This window comes from Suricata suricatta, chromosome 12 (assembly GCF_006229205.1).
Source record: "Suricata suricatta isolate VVHF042 chromosome 12, meerkat_22Aug2017_6uvM2_HiC, whole genome shotgun sequence".
NCBI classification, from domain to species: Eukaryota; Metazoa; Chordata; class Mammalia; order Carnivora; family Herpestidae; genus Suricata; species Suricata suricatta.
The window spans coordinates 12,644,988-12,657,027 of NC_043711.1; the positions used below are offsets into that span (position 1 = coordinate 12,644,988).

The 12,040-nt window shown below is 52.7% G+C and overlaps 1 protein-coding gene across 1 annotated transcript in view; it reads right to left on the reverse strand.

Moving 5' to 3' along the window:
- The window catches only part of HAUS8 (HAUS augmin like complex subunit 8), a 13,495-nt gene extending 1,565 nt beyond the window's left edge, over window positions 1-11,930 (reverse strand). The window contains exons 1-8 of the mRNA XM_029917849.1: window positions 11,697-11,930; window positions 9,308-9,372; window positions 6,456-6,511; window positions 3,794-3,875; window positions 2,160-2,180; window positions 1,119-1,211; window positions 676-767; window positions 1-87 (exon numbers count right to left, since the gene is read on the reverse strand). Coding sequence (XP_029773709.1) covers window positions 1-87; window positions 676-767; window positions 1,119-1,211; window positions 2,160-2,180; window positions 3,794-3,875; window positions 6,456-6,511; window positions 9,308-9,372; window positions 11,697-11,725 — 525 coding nt within the window. The 5' untranslated portion in view covers window positions 11,726-11,930. The remainder of the gene's footprint in view (window positions 88-675; window positions 768-1,118; window positions 1,212-2,159; window positions 2,181-3,793; window positions 3,876-6,455; window positions 6,512-9,307; window positions 9,373-11,696) is intronic.
- Between the last annotated feature and the right edge of the window lie 110 nt (window positions 11,931-12,040).

Genomic DNA, 12,040 nt, shown 5'->3' on the forward strand with positions numbered 1-12,040 from the left:
CGGGGACGAGGCTCTGCTCACCTTTACGGCCAGTAGAGTCAGGAGCAACGTTTGGGATTCCATCATTTCCATCACCTCAGATGCGTCCTTGAGGAGAAAAAGACACATCTGGTGGCCAACGAAGAGGCATAAATCCAGCTCTGTCCCCCAGAGGGGCAGAAACCTAACCTCTGTGAACTTTACTCAGCTCAGCAGTTTGAGGGTTCTGTACCATAAGTCAACCCACTGGTCCTACTTTCTAGTTTAGTCTCTTTGGGCGGGCGCTCTGCCAGCAGGCAGAGGACACTCTGGCCCCTCACGTGGCTGGCTGTTGGAGGGTCACTGCTGCGCTGGAACCCAGACTCGGGCCTCCTACCCCGGTGAGACCACAGCCCAGCTGTCCTCCCTGGGGAACAGGGCCTGGTCTCGCCCCCCCCACCCCCTGGCCCCAGCACAGCTCTGGCAAGTAAGGCCCCAAATCTCATTTGTCACATGATGTCGTGCCCGTAACTACCCCCGGATGCGCATTCAGGGAAACGTGAACTCCAGGAACACGCTGAGCACGTGTGTGGTCTCGGGGTTGTCCTAAAACGCACGCACGGCTGGCTTGCTCAGTCTTTTAGACTCAGGGCCGTGAGGGGCACCTGCAGGGGGCAGGGCTGCTATCACATTCCTCCCCTCGCTTCAGACACTTACTGGGCTCTTCTGTGAAGCCGAAAAGGACGTCGAGTCGTTCTTCTTTGACATCGTTTTTTCTAACTGCGGAGTCTTTCTAACCATGCTTTTGTCTAAGGTCAAGGAGAGCATTTTTTTTTTTTACATTTTTTATTTATTTTTGACAGACAAAGAGAGATAGAGCGTGAACAGGGGAGGGGCAGAGAGAGAAAAAGACACAGCGTCTGAAGCAGGCTCCAGGCTCTGAGCTGTCAGCACAGAGCCCGATGCAGGGCTCGAACCCACAAACCGTGAGGTCATGACCTGAGCTGAGGTCAGACGCTTAACCAACTGAGCCACCCAGGTGCCCCAAGGAGAGCATTTTGAAGGTGAGAGGAGCTTACTTGGGAAGCCCACGGGGACACGCTGCCACCCCCATACCTTCCCCCTGCCCCGGGAAAGCAGGGCCTGGGTGGACAGCTTACCGTTGATGGCCGAGAGGTCCAGGTCAGGCGGGGCAGTGCCATGCCCTTCCAGCAACGTGGACTGCAGGTCACCTTTCCCGACTCCACTGCTGTCTGTGGGCCCAGGGAGAGTCCCCAGAGGTCAGCGAGGTCTGCAAGGCACTACTGGCCTACACTAGGAACCAGGCAACTATTTTGTATGCTACCACCTGCTTCCAAAAACCCAGCTTCAGGTGGGGGTAGAGCTCAGGGGTAGAGCATTTGACCACAAAACAAAAACCCAGCTTCTTGGGAGGTGAGCAGCCCGGAAGGCTAAAAATCCCTTGCAAGTTCCCAGCCAGTGGGCTGAATGGATTTCAAAGTAGAACTAGAAACGAGACGCACACTTGGTACACCAAGAGACGGAAAGATGCCTTTCTGCGCAGCTTCATGAAAAATGCTGTTGGGGCGCCTCAGGGGCTCAGTCGGTTGAGTGTCCGACTTTGGATCAGGTCATGATCTCGCGGTTCATAAGTTCGAGCCCCACGTCTGGCTCTGTGCTGACAGCTCAGAGCCTGCAGCCTGCTTCAGATTCTGTGTCTCCCTCTCTCTCTGCCCCTCCCCCATTCACACTCTGTCTCTCTCTCAAAATAAACAAACATTAAGAAAAAAACTTAGGGGAAAAAACAAGAAAAAAAAGAGAAATGTCTTGTTCTGGGTAGGAGTCTGGTACGCGCCATGTGCTTTTTCTTCCCTTTGCTTTTTGCAGCTTCTGGGCTGTTTATCTTCTGTGGGAGTCCCTTCATCTTTACCCTCTATTTAAAAATGAAATTATTCCCTACGCCATCTAAACTGGGCCCTGGGCACCACGGGCTTCAACGAGGCGAGGGCTCTGGCGGGCTGCAAACTGAACAGACAGTATGCAGAATTCTCTGTCGTGTTAGCAGCTAAACAGAAAGTGATTTAACGAGCAGCAGTGACGTCGAGGCAACGACTGTGTGGAGATAAATAGTGCAGAGTGTAGGGCATGCCACCCGTCGTTAGGATTTTTGAAAAGTTCCAGGGAAACAAAACTCTACTGACCTCCGGGTGAGGGATGGAAACCTGAAGGGAAAGATAAGATGTTTTACTGCTATCACCTTCACACTGGTGACAGGTTTGTCATCCGCACGTACGGCACTGCCACTGACAGGAGTGATTTCCCACTGAGCTACGCAGTGGCTCAAAAGAGCAGTCCCTCTCCATTTCCACAGTTATGCTTTTGTTCTTAATGCTTATTTATTTTTTAGTGTATGTGCTGCTGAAGTGAGCACATCTGTTTATTTTGGGGGGTGGGGGAAAGGCAGAGGTGGGGGAGGAGTTGGGACAGAGGACCCGAAGCGGGCTCTGCGCTGACAGCAGACAGCCCAACGCGGGGCTCGAACTCACGAACCAGGAGATCGTGACCCGAGCATAAGCCGGATGCTCAGCTGACTCAGCCCCCCAGGTGCCCCAGGAGGAGGCTGGCCCCGTTCCTGACCCCTCTGCGTTGTACACCAGCCTTCCTGGCGTGACCCACGGCCCTCAACCCAACCGCACGAGGAGAGACGACAGAGCCAGCCCCGGCTCCGTGTGCCGCGTCTCAGCTGTGCTCGGGCCGAGGAACAGTATAGACGCTGACACAGGTCTAGACCAGGACCTGCAGCTTCTCAATCCCCTGAAACGTTACCACTGCTGTTGACCAGAGGCCCTCCCGATAATACGAAGTCAACTAACATGTATTTTATAGGTTGTATAGATCATACGCCGACTCCTCACACACGCCGTATTACTCTTATGCGTATGCTCTTACACACAGCGCATCCTTGAAACAAAGCAAGCTAGCAAAAAGGAAACCTTAAGGAAGTCACGAGAGAAAATACGCACGTGGCCCCGCGCTGCTACAAACCCACACGTAAACACCAGCCAGTTCAACTCGTGCTGCTCAAAGGTCAACGGCACTTCAGTTTTTCCAATGAGACCCAAAGCTGTTGCCGATCTGGACAAGAAGGTGTGGGCCAAGAAACAGTTTTGCTTTTTGTGAACTGCTTTTATGCAGAAGAGCCGCTGGCGATCGCTGGAGAAGCGGGTGCGAGAGGAGCAGGGTGCGGGACCTGGGGAGAGGCCTTCCCGAGCCCCGGAGGAGCACACGGGTGACAACAGAACACCTAACACCCCACGACGATCTGAGTGGCAGAGCATGAGGGCGTTGCCACCCTCCTTGGCCACATTTCCCGATCCCTTTTACAATGAACACCCATGTCAATAATCGGGAAAACTGCAAAGTTTTATTGCTTTGGTGACAGCTTCTAGAAGGGGTAAGGGGACACCATCACGAGGAAGACCTAACCCAAGGTGGCGAGAGGCAGGAAGATGAGGCCTCACACCCCCTGAGTCTTGCTCTGAGTTCCACCCTGGGAACAGTCAGGTGACCAAGGAAGCACCATGGTGGAAACGTGGCTCTTCTCCGGGGCCACACAGGCAGTAAGCTCCCCTTTGCCCTGGCATTTCCCTACAGCTCCTCCCGGCCGCACATCTGTCCTCACACGGAAACACTTTAACTAGCTCTTTCTTCTGACACTTCCCAGAAAGAAGGAGCTTTACTTTAACACACTTGAAAAAAAAATTCACCATCACGTTCCTCCCCGACTGAATGAACTTGGGGGGCCATTTTGCAGCCTCCCTCCATCTTTACACACCTTTGCTCTTCTGGAGCAGCTGGACTCTCCTGGTACTTTCAGGCGCCTTCCCACTGGTCTTCGATACATCTGCTGCAGATGCCTGTTAGGGGGACACGTGACATTCAGAGCAGAAGGCCCCTCCCCTTCTTGAGAAGGGGCCCCTTCATGGTCTGTGCCCCTTGCACCTGCTATTATTTGAAGCAAGGCATAAACTTAGAGAGTTCTGACCTCTAGTTACATATATACAGGATGAACTAATTTTGTCAAAAATGATAACCTCACGTGCACAGAATATAGGAAACCACCAAAAAGTTTGCCAGGGATTATCTCTGGTCTGGTAGATTCCAGGGGACTGATTTTCTATATACTTTATAGTATTTACCAGAGCTTATTTTATTAAATTTTTTTAAGTAGGCTCTGTGCCCATCACGTGGATTGAACTCACGATGCTGAAGTCAAGAGTACACACGCTCTACCAACTGAGCCAGCTAGGTGTCCCCCAACCCGTATTTGCCAGTTCTATACAAAGAACATACTACTTTACTCCTCAGGAAAAACAAAATTTTTGTACAGGTATTAATCTTCAAAACATTAAAAAAAAAACAAACAATGCAATAACATATAAGCAAAAAGAAAACCTTGTAAAGAGCAGGAATATTTCAGTCAACCCCCTACTGGAGGTCTCAAAATAAAAATTAAAGGCAAACAAATTAGCTAAGATAAAAATTTGAATTTCTTATCAGGAAAAAAAAGGCAAACAGATCAAAAAGAAATAAATAAAACTCTCCTTAGAGACACGACATGATTTATAAAGAAAATCCCAAATGCTACCAAAACTCGTAAGTTTATTTAGCAAGACTGCAGGAGACAGGGTCAGTACAAAAAGATCCTATTTCTAGCAACAAACCAATTTGGAAAGTGAAAATCAAAGATAGTACTATGTAAAAGTTCTCAGCAAGGAAAAAACAAAACAATGTATGGTGTTAACTAGATTTACTGGGACGACCATTTTGCAACATATACAAATGCTGAATCATCATGTCGTATACCTGAAACTAATATAATGTCGTATGTCGATCATACCTCAATTAAAAAAAACCTTTTTTCATTTATAAAAAAAGAAAGGGGTGCCTGGGTGGCTTAGTTAAGCAACTGACCTTGGCTCAGTTCATGATCTCACAGTTCGTGGGTTCAAGCCCCGTGTGGGGCTCTGTGCTAACAGCTCACAGACTGGAACCTGGTTTGGATTCTGTGTCTCCTCTCTCTGCCCCTCCCCTACTTGCTCTGTCTTTTTTAAAAAAAGTAAACATTAAAAAAAAGACAGTATAACCTACAACATCACTAAAAGCCATCAGATACTTAGGTATAAACTTAACAAGATACGGGGAAGGGCCTATAAGGAAAGGAAGGCCAACATGACCAAATAAATGGAGAGGTGTACCATATTCATAGATTGAAAGGCTGGGTGTTTTTAGGATGTTATTCTCCCTAAACTGATGCAGATTCAACACATTCAAAATCCCAGCAGAAATTCTGGTAGAAAATGGCAAGCTAAACCTAAAACTTATATAGAGAAGCAAACGGTAGCTCAGTCGGTTAAGTGTCCAACTTTGGCTCAAGTCATGATCTCACGGTGTGTGGGTTTGAGCCCTGCATCAGGCTCTGTACTGACAGCTCAGAGTCTGGAGCCTGCCTCAGATTCTGTGTCTCCCTCTCTCTCTGTTCCTCCCCCATTCATGCTCTATCTCTGTCTCTCAAAAATAAATAAACGTTCAAAAAAATTTATAAAAAAAAAAAAGAAGAACCTGCATTTCCATCCTACCAGAGTAAAAGACAGGTAGCAGAAATTAATACCTGAGTGAATTTTATAATAAACCAACTTTGGAAAACAGAAGGAATAACACAATGTCAAGACATCCTGGGTGTGTGCACCATGAAAGAAGATACCTAACTGGGTGAATCTGTTTCCACTGAACATCACAGGGAACATGTTCTCACGTTTCATTCCATCATGTTCGATGGTTTCATGATTACCGCGGTATGCCTATGGACAGTTTGCTAACCTCTGCCTCTAATACTGGATGATCTAGGCACGTCGTTTTCCCCCATAGGCCTTCTAGAAGACCCAGTAGGTGTTTTTCACACACCAGTCAAGGGGGGGCCTGGGTGGCTCAGTTGGTTGAGCGTCTGACTCTTGATTTTGGCTCAGGTCATGATCCTGCAGTCTGTGAGTTCGAGCCCCGCATCAGGCTCTGTGCTGATAGTGTGAAGCCCACTTGCGATTTTCCTCGCTCTCCCTCGTTCTCTGCCCCCGTCACACTCTCATCTTCGCTCTCAAAATAAATAAACTTAAACAAAATTCTATAAATACCAGCCAAGGCCAGGGACTGTGTGCTGGGCACCTGACAGAACTGTTCAGGACAGAATCCAGAAAGGAATTATCAGGTTGAAGGGCAGGACGATTTCAGGTTTCAATAGCGGTCATGACTTTGCAAAGGGGATCCTCAAAGAGAATGCCGCTCACCAAACAGACTCAAGACTGGGTGTGCAGGACGCAACAATCACAGAGGCAACCGGGCCAAGTCCCCGAAAGGCCTGCACCTGGCTCATGTGACCTGTGTCCGAATTCCAAGTTCTGACAGAATTCCATTCAGGATGTTAAAAAAAAAAAAGTTGTTACCTTTTTGGTGGTTTTCTTCTCATACTGCAAGTACCGGGACTCCACCACTCTTCCACCTGTGGGGGACACGCTGCTGGTTTATAACAAAACTACAACAGTGGCGTGTGAGAACTGCGCCCCCCCCTGAGCGCGCAGTACTATGTTCCCCGCCCCTCCCCACTGAGCACGCAGTACTATGTTCCTCGCCCCTCCCCACTGAGAGCGCAGTACTATCTTCCCCGCCCCCCCCCGCATCAACAGCAGGGACAGAGGAGCTGCTTCCCCTTGCTTCTCTCAGATCCTGTCCTTTGGCATCCTTGAGCATGTATGGGACGCCTACTGTGTACAAGAACATGGATGGGATACCTGCGGCATACAAGTCCCTGGGCTAGGGACAGAGCCCCAGGGAGCAGCAGCAGCTATGATCAAGGAATATGAGCGAATATGCTCAAAGCAGAAAGCGGACTCAGGGGCGGGGCAGGGATGGGAGGGCATACGTTCCACAGAGGGGCACCTTTGCCTCCTCCTCTCCTCCCACTCACTCCCTGGGGTTGGGACCCCAACCACCCCCTTCTTCACCCAGGTCTGTGTATGACCCACTCATGGTACGGGCCTCTCACGCCTCTCTACCCGCTTACCTAGCTTAGGACTGCTCAGCGCCGAGGCCCAGCCCCAGTGACCACCCACCGTCCTCTGCTGTTCCCCCACCCCTCCTCTGGACCCTCCCTTGCACCTTCCCCTTCCCCTCCCACTTCCCACACTGGGCCCATCCCTCCAGTTGGCTAGAGACCAGATTCCACTTCACTGGGAACAAAGAAGCAGCCCCAGGAGACTCTCCCACCTCAGCATCCAGCAGCCTCCCAAGTTCAGGGCCATATCCTGACCCCTCGGCATGGAGGGACCTCTGTGCTTCAGGGAAAAGCAAACCCTCCACTCTAGGTGCTAGAGCCTGGCCCTCACCCCTGCACCCCAACCCCAGCTCCTCTCTCCAGTGGTCTTCCTGCAATTTCTGCCCCCCACCCCCTCTATACCCTCTCCCCCGCTTCTCCACTCCCCTTTCCGATGCCAGCTCCTCCCCCTCTCCTCTCCTGAACCCCACTCCTGTCCAGTCTGGCTCTCATGATCACCGCTGCACCCAAGAAACTCCTTTCAGCAAGACCACCGAGATCTCCCTGCTCCAAAGCCCACCAACCTATTCCCAGTCTTCATTCTGAGCACAGCTCTTGCGGGCACCCTCCTCCCTACACACCGTGTGTCCTCCCGGCCAGCTGCCCCCTTGGTGGCGGAGGATGGGCTGCCTTGCAGATCCATTAAGTAGCTGAAGCCTGCGCGCCTCCAGGAACCTCGCACGAACATTCCCACCTCGCTGCCCTCACTCCTGTTCCTGCCACCGTGACCACACTCACTGTCCCTCCAGTGAGTAGGCACGCTCCTGTGCCTGCCCTCCTTCCCAGCGCCACTCAGCCCAGCACCTCCCTTGGACCGGGAAGCCACCCACATCCTGTTCTATCCACACGGTCCAACACACCTCTTGTCTCCTGCTTCTCTATTTAATCCACTGCCAGTCTGTTCTGCTCCAGGCTACATGCCACCGCCCAGAAGGCAGTCAGTGCTCAGTCAGGCAGCTAATGCACGATTCTACACTTTGTCTAGGTACACCCAGAGCTCAGAGATCTCCCTTTCTACTGAGGGGACCCAGAAAGAGTGATATAGTTAACATCGCACCACCTGACAATTCAGTTAGGTGATAAGGTGATTTCAACCGGACCTTCATGCCAGGATTTCATCTTTCCCTGGGGCTAGGGGTGCGGCCACAACCCTGAGGGGAAAGGAGGGACATCCAGAGTTCATGGGGAGCCTGGAGCCGGACAAGGAGCTAGGGGTCACCCTGAGTGAGCCCTGGACAAGAAGAGTGATGCCTGCAGGGTGCGTGGGCTCGGACATTCGTGCAGGAGGCATTGAAGGGTCAAGGCCAACACCATGCAGGGTCCAGGTGAAAGCTCAAGACACACCAAGGGTCTGCCACTGGACGTCAAGCGAGGAATCAGGGCAAAGAACTCCCCCCCATTTCTAAGCACAGGAAACGATCTTGTTTTCGGTCCGATACCATGTGCAAAGGGTCCTGCTCCTCTGGAAGGATCTGAGTGAGGCCTGGGGTTTCTTGAACAGTTGACAAGCAGTTGCAAGTTTCCAGAAACTATAACACACATATTTGTTTTAAACAGTGGTGGAGTTTCCACAGAAGCAGAGTTACAAGGAGGGATATAGGCTGCGTTCAAGCACGTAGACCACGTGCACACACAACAAACGTCATAGACGAGAGTCAAGCGAGGCTGTAGCGTAGGAACTTCCGGTCACTTGAACTAGAACTCGGCTCTCACTGGGGCCGGGCGCATGGCACACTTGAAGAGAATAGTTCATTGTATCAGAGGCTTGAGCTCCAGTGAGGGAGAGCCTCTCTCTAGTCCACTGCCCAGAGCAGCACTGCCAAGAGTCCAGGGAGGCTGTGAGGGGTGATGGCAGACTCCACACGGGGACCCGAGATGCGGGGACGCCCCTGATGGGCTTACAGAGAAGAAACGGAGAGTCTAGTGTTGGACAACAGGTTCAGCTCACGTTCTCCTCACCCACACTTCCTCGTGGCGAGTCCTGGGCACAGCCGGGACCCCCCACAGCTGGAAGGGCCCCCTGCCCTAGATGACCTCTGCTGGCTCCTGCCACACCCCTGGCTGCAGGCCTGGGCAACCAGACTGAGAATCACATGCAGGTGTGTGGGAAATAAAGCCCCTAGCTCCCCTGCTCTGGCCTGGATGTTTCTTCCCCGAAAGCACTTTCCCGAACTGGATCGTGAGGTAGCTTGCTATTCTGCTCACCTTGTGTCCTTCTTCCTTTCACCTTAGCGCCACCAGGAGTACCGGGACCCCCTGAGGAAGGCTTCCTGGAAGAGGGAGACGGGGGTCTTGTTAACATAGCTGGCTAGGCTTGGAGAAGGCAGCGAGGAGCCTGGGCTTCCTCGGGACAACCCAGTCCCAGCACCCCGATGTCCGCGAGGCCGGGCTGCCTCCACTGGAACGGAGACACAGAGCCTCTGCCCGGCTGAAGCTGCAAAGGGCCCAGAGGAGGAAGAGTGATTTAAGCGCCAACTGTATACTCCTGATGCCCCCTGGTGAACAACTGACAGAGGTCCTTCCTTCGAGGGAAGAACAGTGTTTTCCCCTCGGGCCAGTGAAGAGTGCCCCAGACAGGTAAAGCGGTGTGGGGTGGGGAGGGCGGGGTAGGTAAGACACAAAGCCCTGTCTGCTCAGGTTCATAGCGAAGGACAACAAGGCCAAGGGCACAGGGCAGAGAAGAATGATGTTGAAACAGAACTCCATCACCCCTCCGGCTTCACTGGGAACACAGGCAGGGATCGGGGTCAGGAGGAGACAAGATGGGCTGGGCAGAGTCCTGACCTCCCGGCTTAAAGGCTCACATCTATTTCTCTAGCCTACTTACAGGTAACCTTCCCCTGTAAAGGGCCAGACAGTAAATATTTTCTGCTTCATGGGCCATATGTTCCTGCCAGGAAAGAATGACCCCTGCAGGATATTCAGCCCTAAAAAGAATGATACATGCTAAAATGAATGAATCTCAAAAATATTATCCTCGGGGTACCTGGCTGGCTCAATGGAGCAGGCAACTCTTGAGTTGGAGCCCCACGTTGGGGGTAGAGTTTACTTCAATAAATAAATAAACTTCTTCAAAGTATATATATTATTCTAGGTGAAAGAAGCCAGACACATAAGGCCACATTTTGTAGGAGTCTATGTATCTGAAAGCCCAGAACAGGCAAACTGAGACAGAAAGCTGATCGGTGGTGGTCAGGAGCCTCAGCCTGCAGGAACAGTGGGGAGTGACTGCAAATGGATACGAAGTTTGCTTCTGGGCTGGTGAAAATGTTCTGGAACGGAGTTGGTAGCTGCACCTTGTGAGTCTTCCTGCCATTATTAAATCACTTGCTTTAAAATGGTTCATTTCGGGTTACGTGCCTTTCATCCCATTTAAGAAAGAAGCCTGATGTCATAGGAGAGGGAACCTTTAGGCAGGAAGAGTCAGGGATGCCTCCCAGGTGCCCATTCTGGGCAAGGGGGAATGCCATGAACAGGGACCAGCAACTCAGGAGGGGCACACCGAGGGGCAGGGCAGGGGCCTGGGCACCGTCAAGCCCCACTCACTGCAGCCACCTCCTATGTGGCAGGCTCTGAGGACCCCCCCCAGCCCGAGCTGGGCCACAGTGGGGAGGTACAACAACTTCACCAACGCTCCCTAGGTGCCCGAAGCTCTGCTCCTTCACAGAACCCTCCCAACCCTACAAACACCTCACTGTTGTCTGCTTTACCCTTGTTCTCCAGACGAGGACCTGAGGGTTTGAACAGGCCACCCCTGACAAGTCTCAGGGCTGGCAAGGGACAAAGCAAAGATTCCCTATGGGGTATGGGCCAGCGCTCTGAAGTCAAACAGAATGGGGGCGGGGTTGTTCACTACACCTGTGCCAGCCCCAGGTATCACCCCCCGCAAACCTCGGGGAGACTAATGGCAACCTCTGGGTGACGGCGGGTGGAGAAACCCCAAGGGATTTCAGGTGGCCTGTTAAATTTCAATTTGCACTGCAACAATAAACATCGGCCGAAAGAACAAATAAAACCCAGCCCTGGGTATCGCGCCTGACACTGGTAAGTGTTCAAAGTCTGGCTCTCTTGTTCTCGCCGTGACAAAAGGCCTTCCCTCTCTGAGCCTCTATTATGTCGTCTGTAAGTGGGATGCATAGAAAAAGGAGACTGGGAGGAATTAAAGGAGATAGTCGAGTGGCCCAGCGCTGGTCCACTTCAAAACGTTAACTGTAATAACCACAGATCGCATTCAGGAGCCACGCACTGTTTTAAAAGCTTTTCAGTTTCACAAAAGGCCTCCTAGGTTGAGCGGCGGCGTCATTCGGCCGGTTTCGCAGGGGAGGAAGGCGGAAGCACAGAAAGGTTAAGCCACCAGCCAAGGCTCGCCCCGCACCCACATAACTGACTCGAGACTCAAGGTCTAGTTCCGCGCCCACGCACCCGAGCATGCGCAAGAGGCCGCACCCCGCCTCCCCGAGTCTGTGCACCCTCGGTGGGTCCAGAAGGGATCAAATCCTCAACCCCCAACTCTGCTGGGCCTCCCCTGCCAGCTCCCGGCCATGGCCTTCTCGCCGGCACCGACAAAATCCTGACTCGCGGCGCCTCAACTCACCCAGCACCGCGCCCCGAAGAATCCGCCATTTCCCGCCTTTAACTCAAAGGCCGGCTCTTCAAGTCCGTGTTCCCGCCCCCTCGTCCGGGGCCGGGCCATATTGCGGCGCCATAGGAGGGGTGGCCGCGGGCCTCGGGGAGCGTGCCTGCGGTGGGGCGGGCGAACCCTGCTCGCGCGCCTCGCTGTGTTCCCCTCACACTTGGTTTCACCTACCAGCGGCAGGAGGCGGTGGCTGGGGCCCGTGGGGAGGAGGCGGGTCTTCGCGACGCTCCTCCCCGAGGCGCTCTGGCGTCACGCCCCAGCCCCGCCCCTCCGGAACCCGGAAGCGGGAGCGCGCGGGGGAG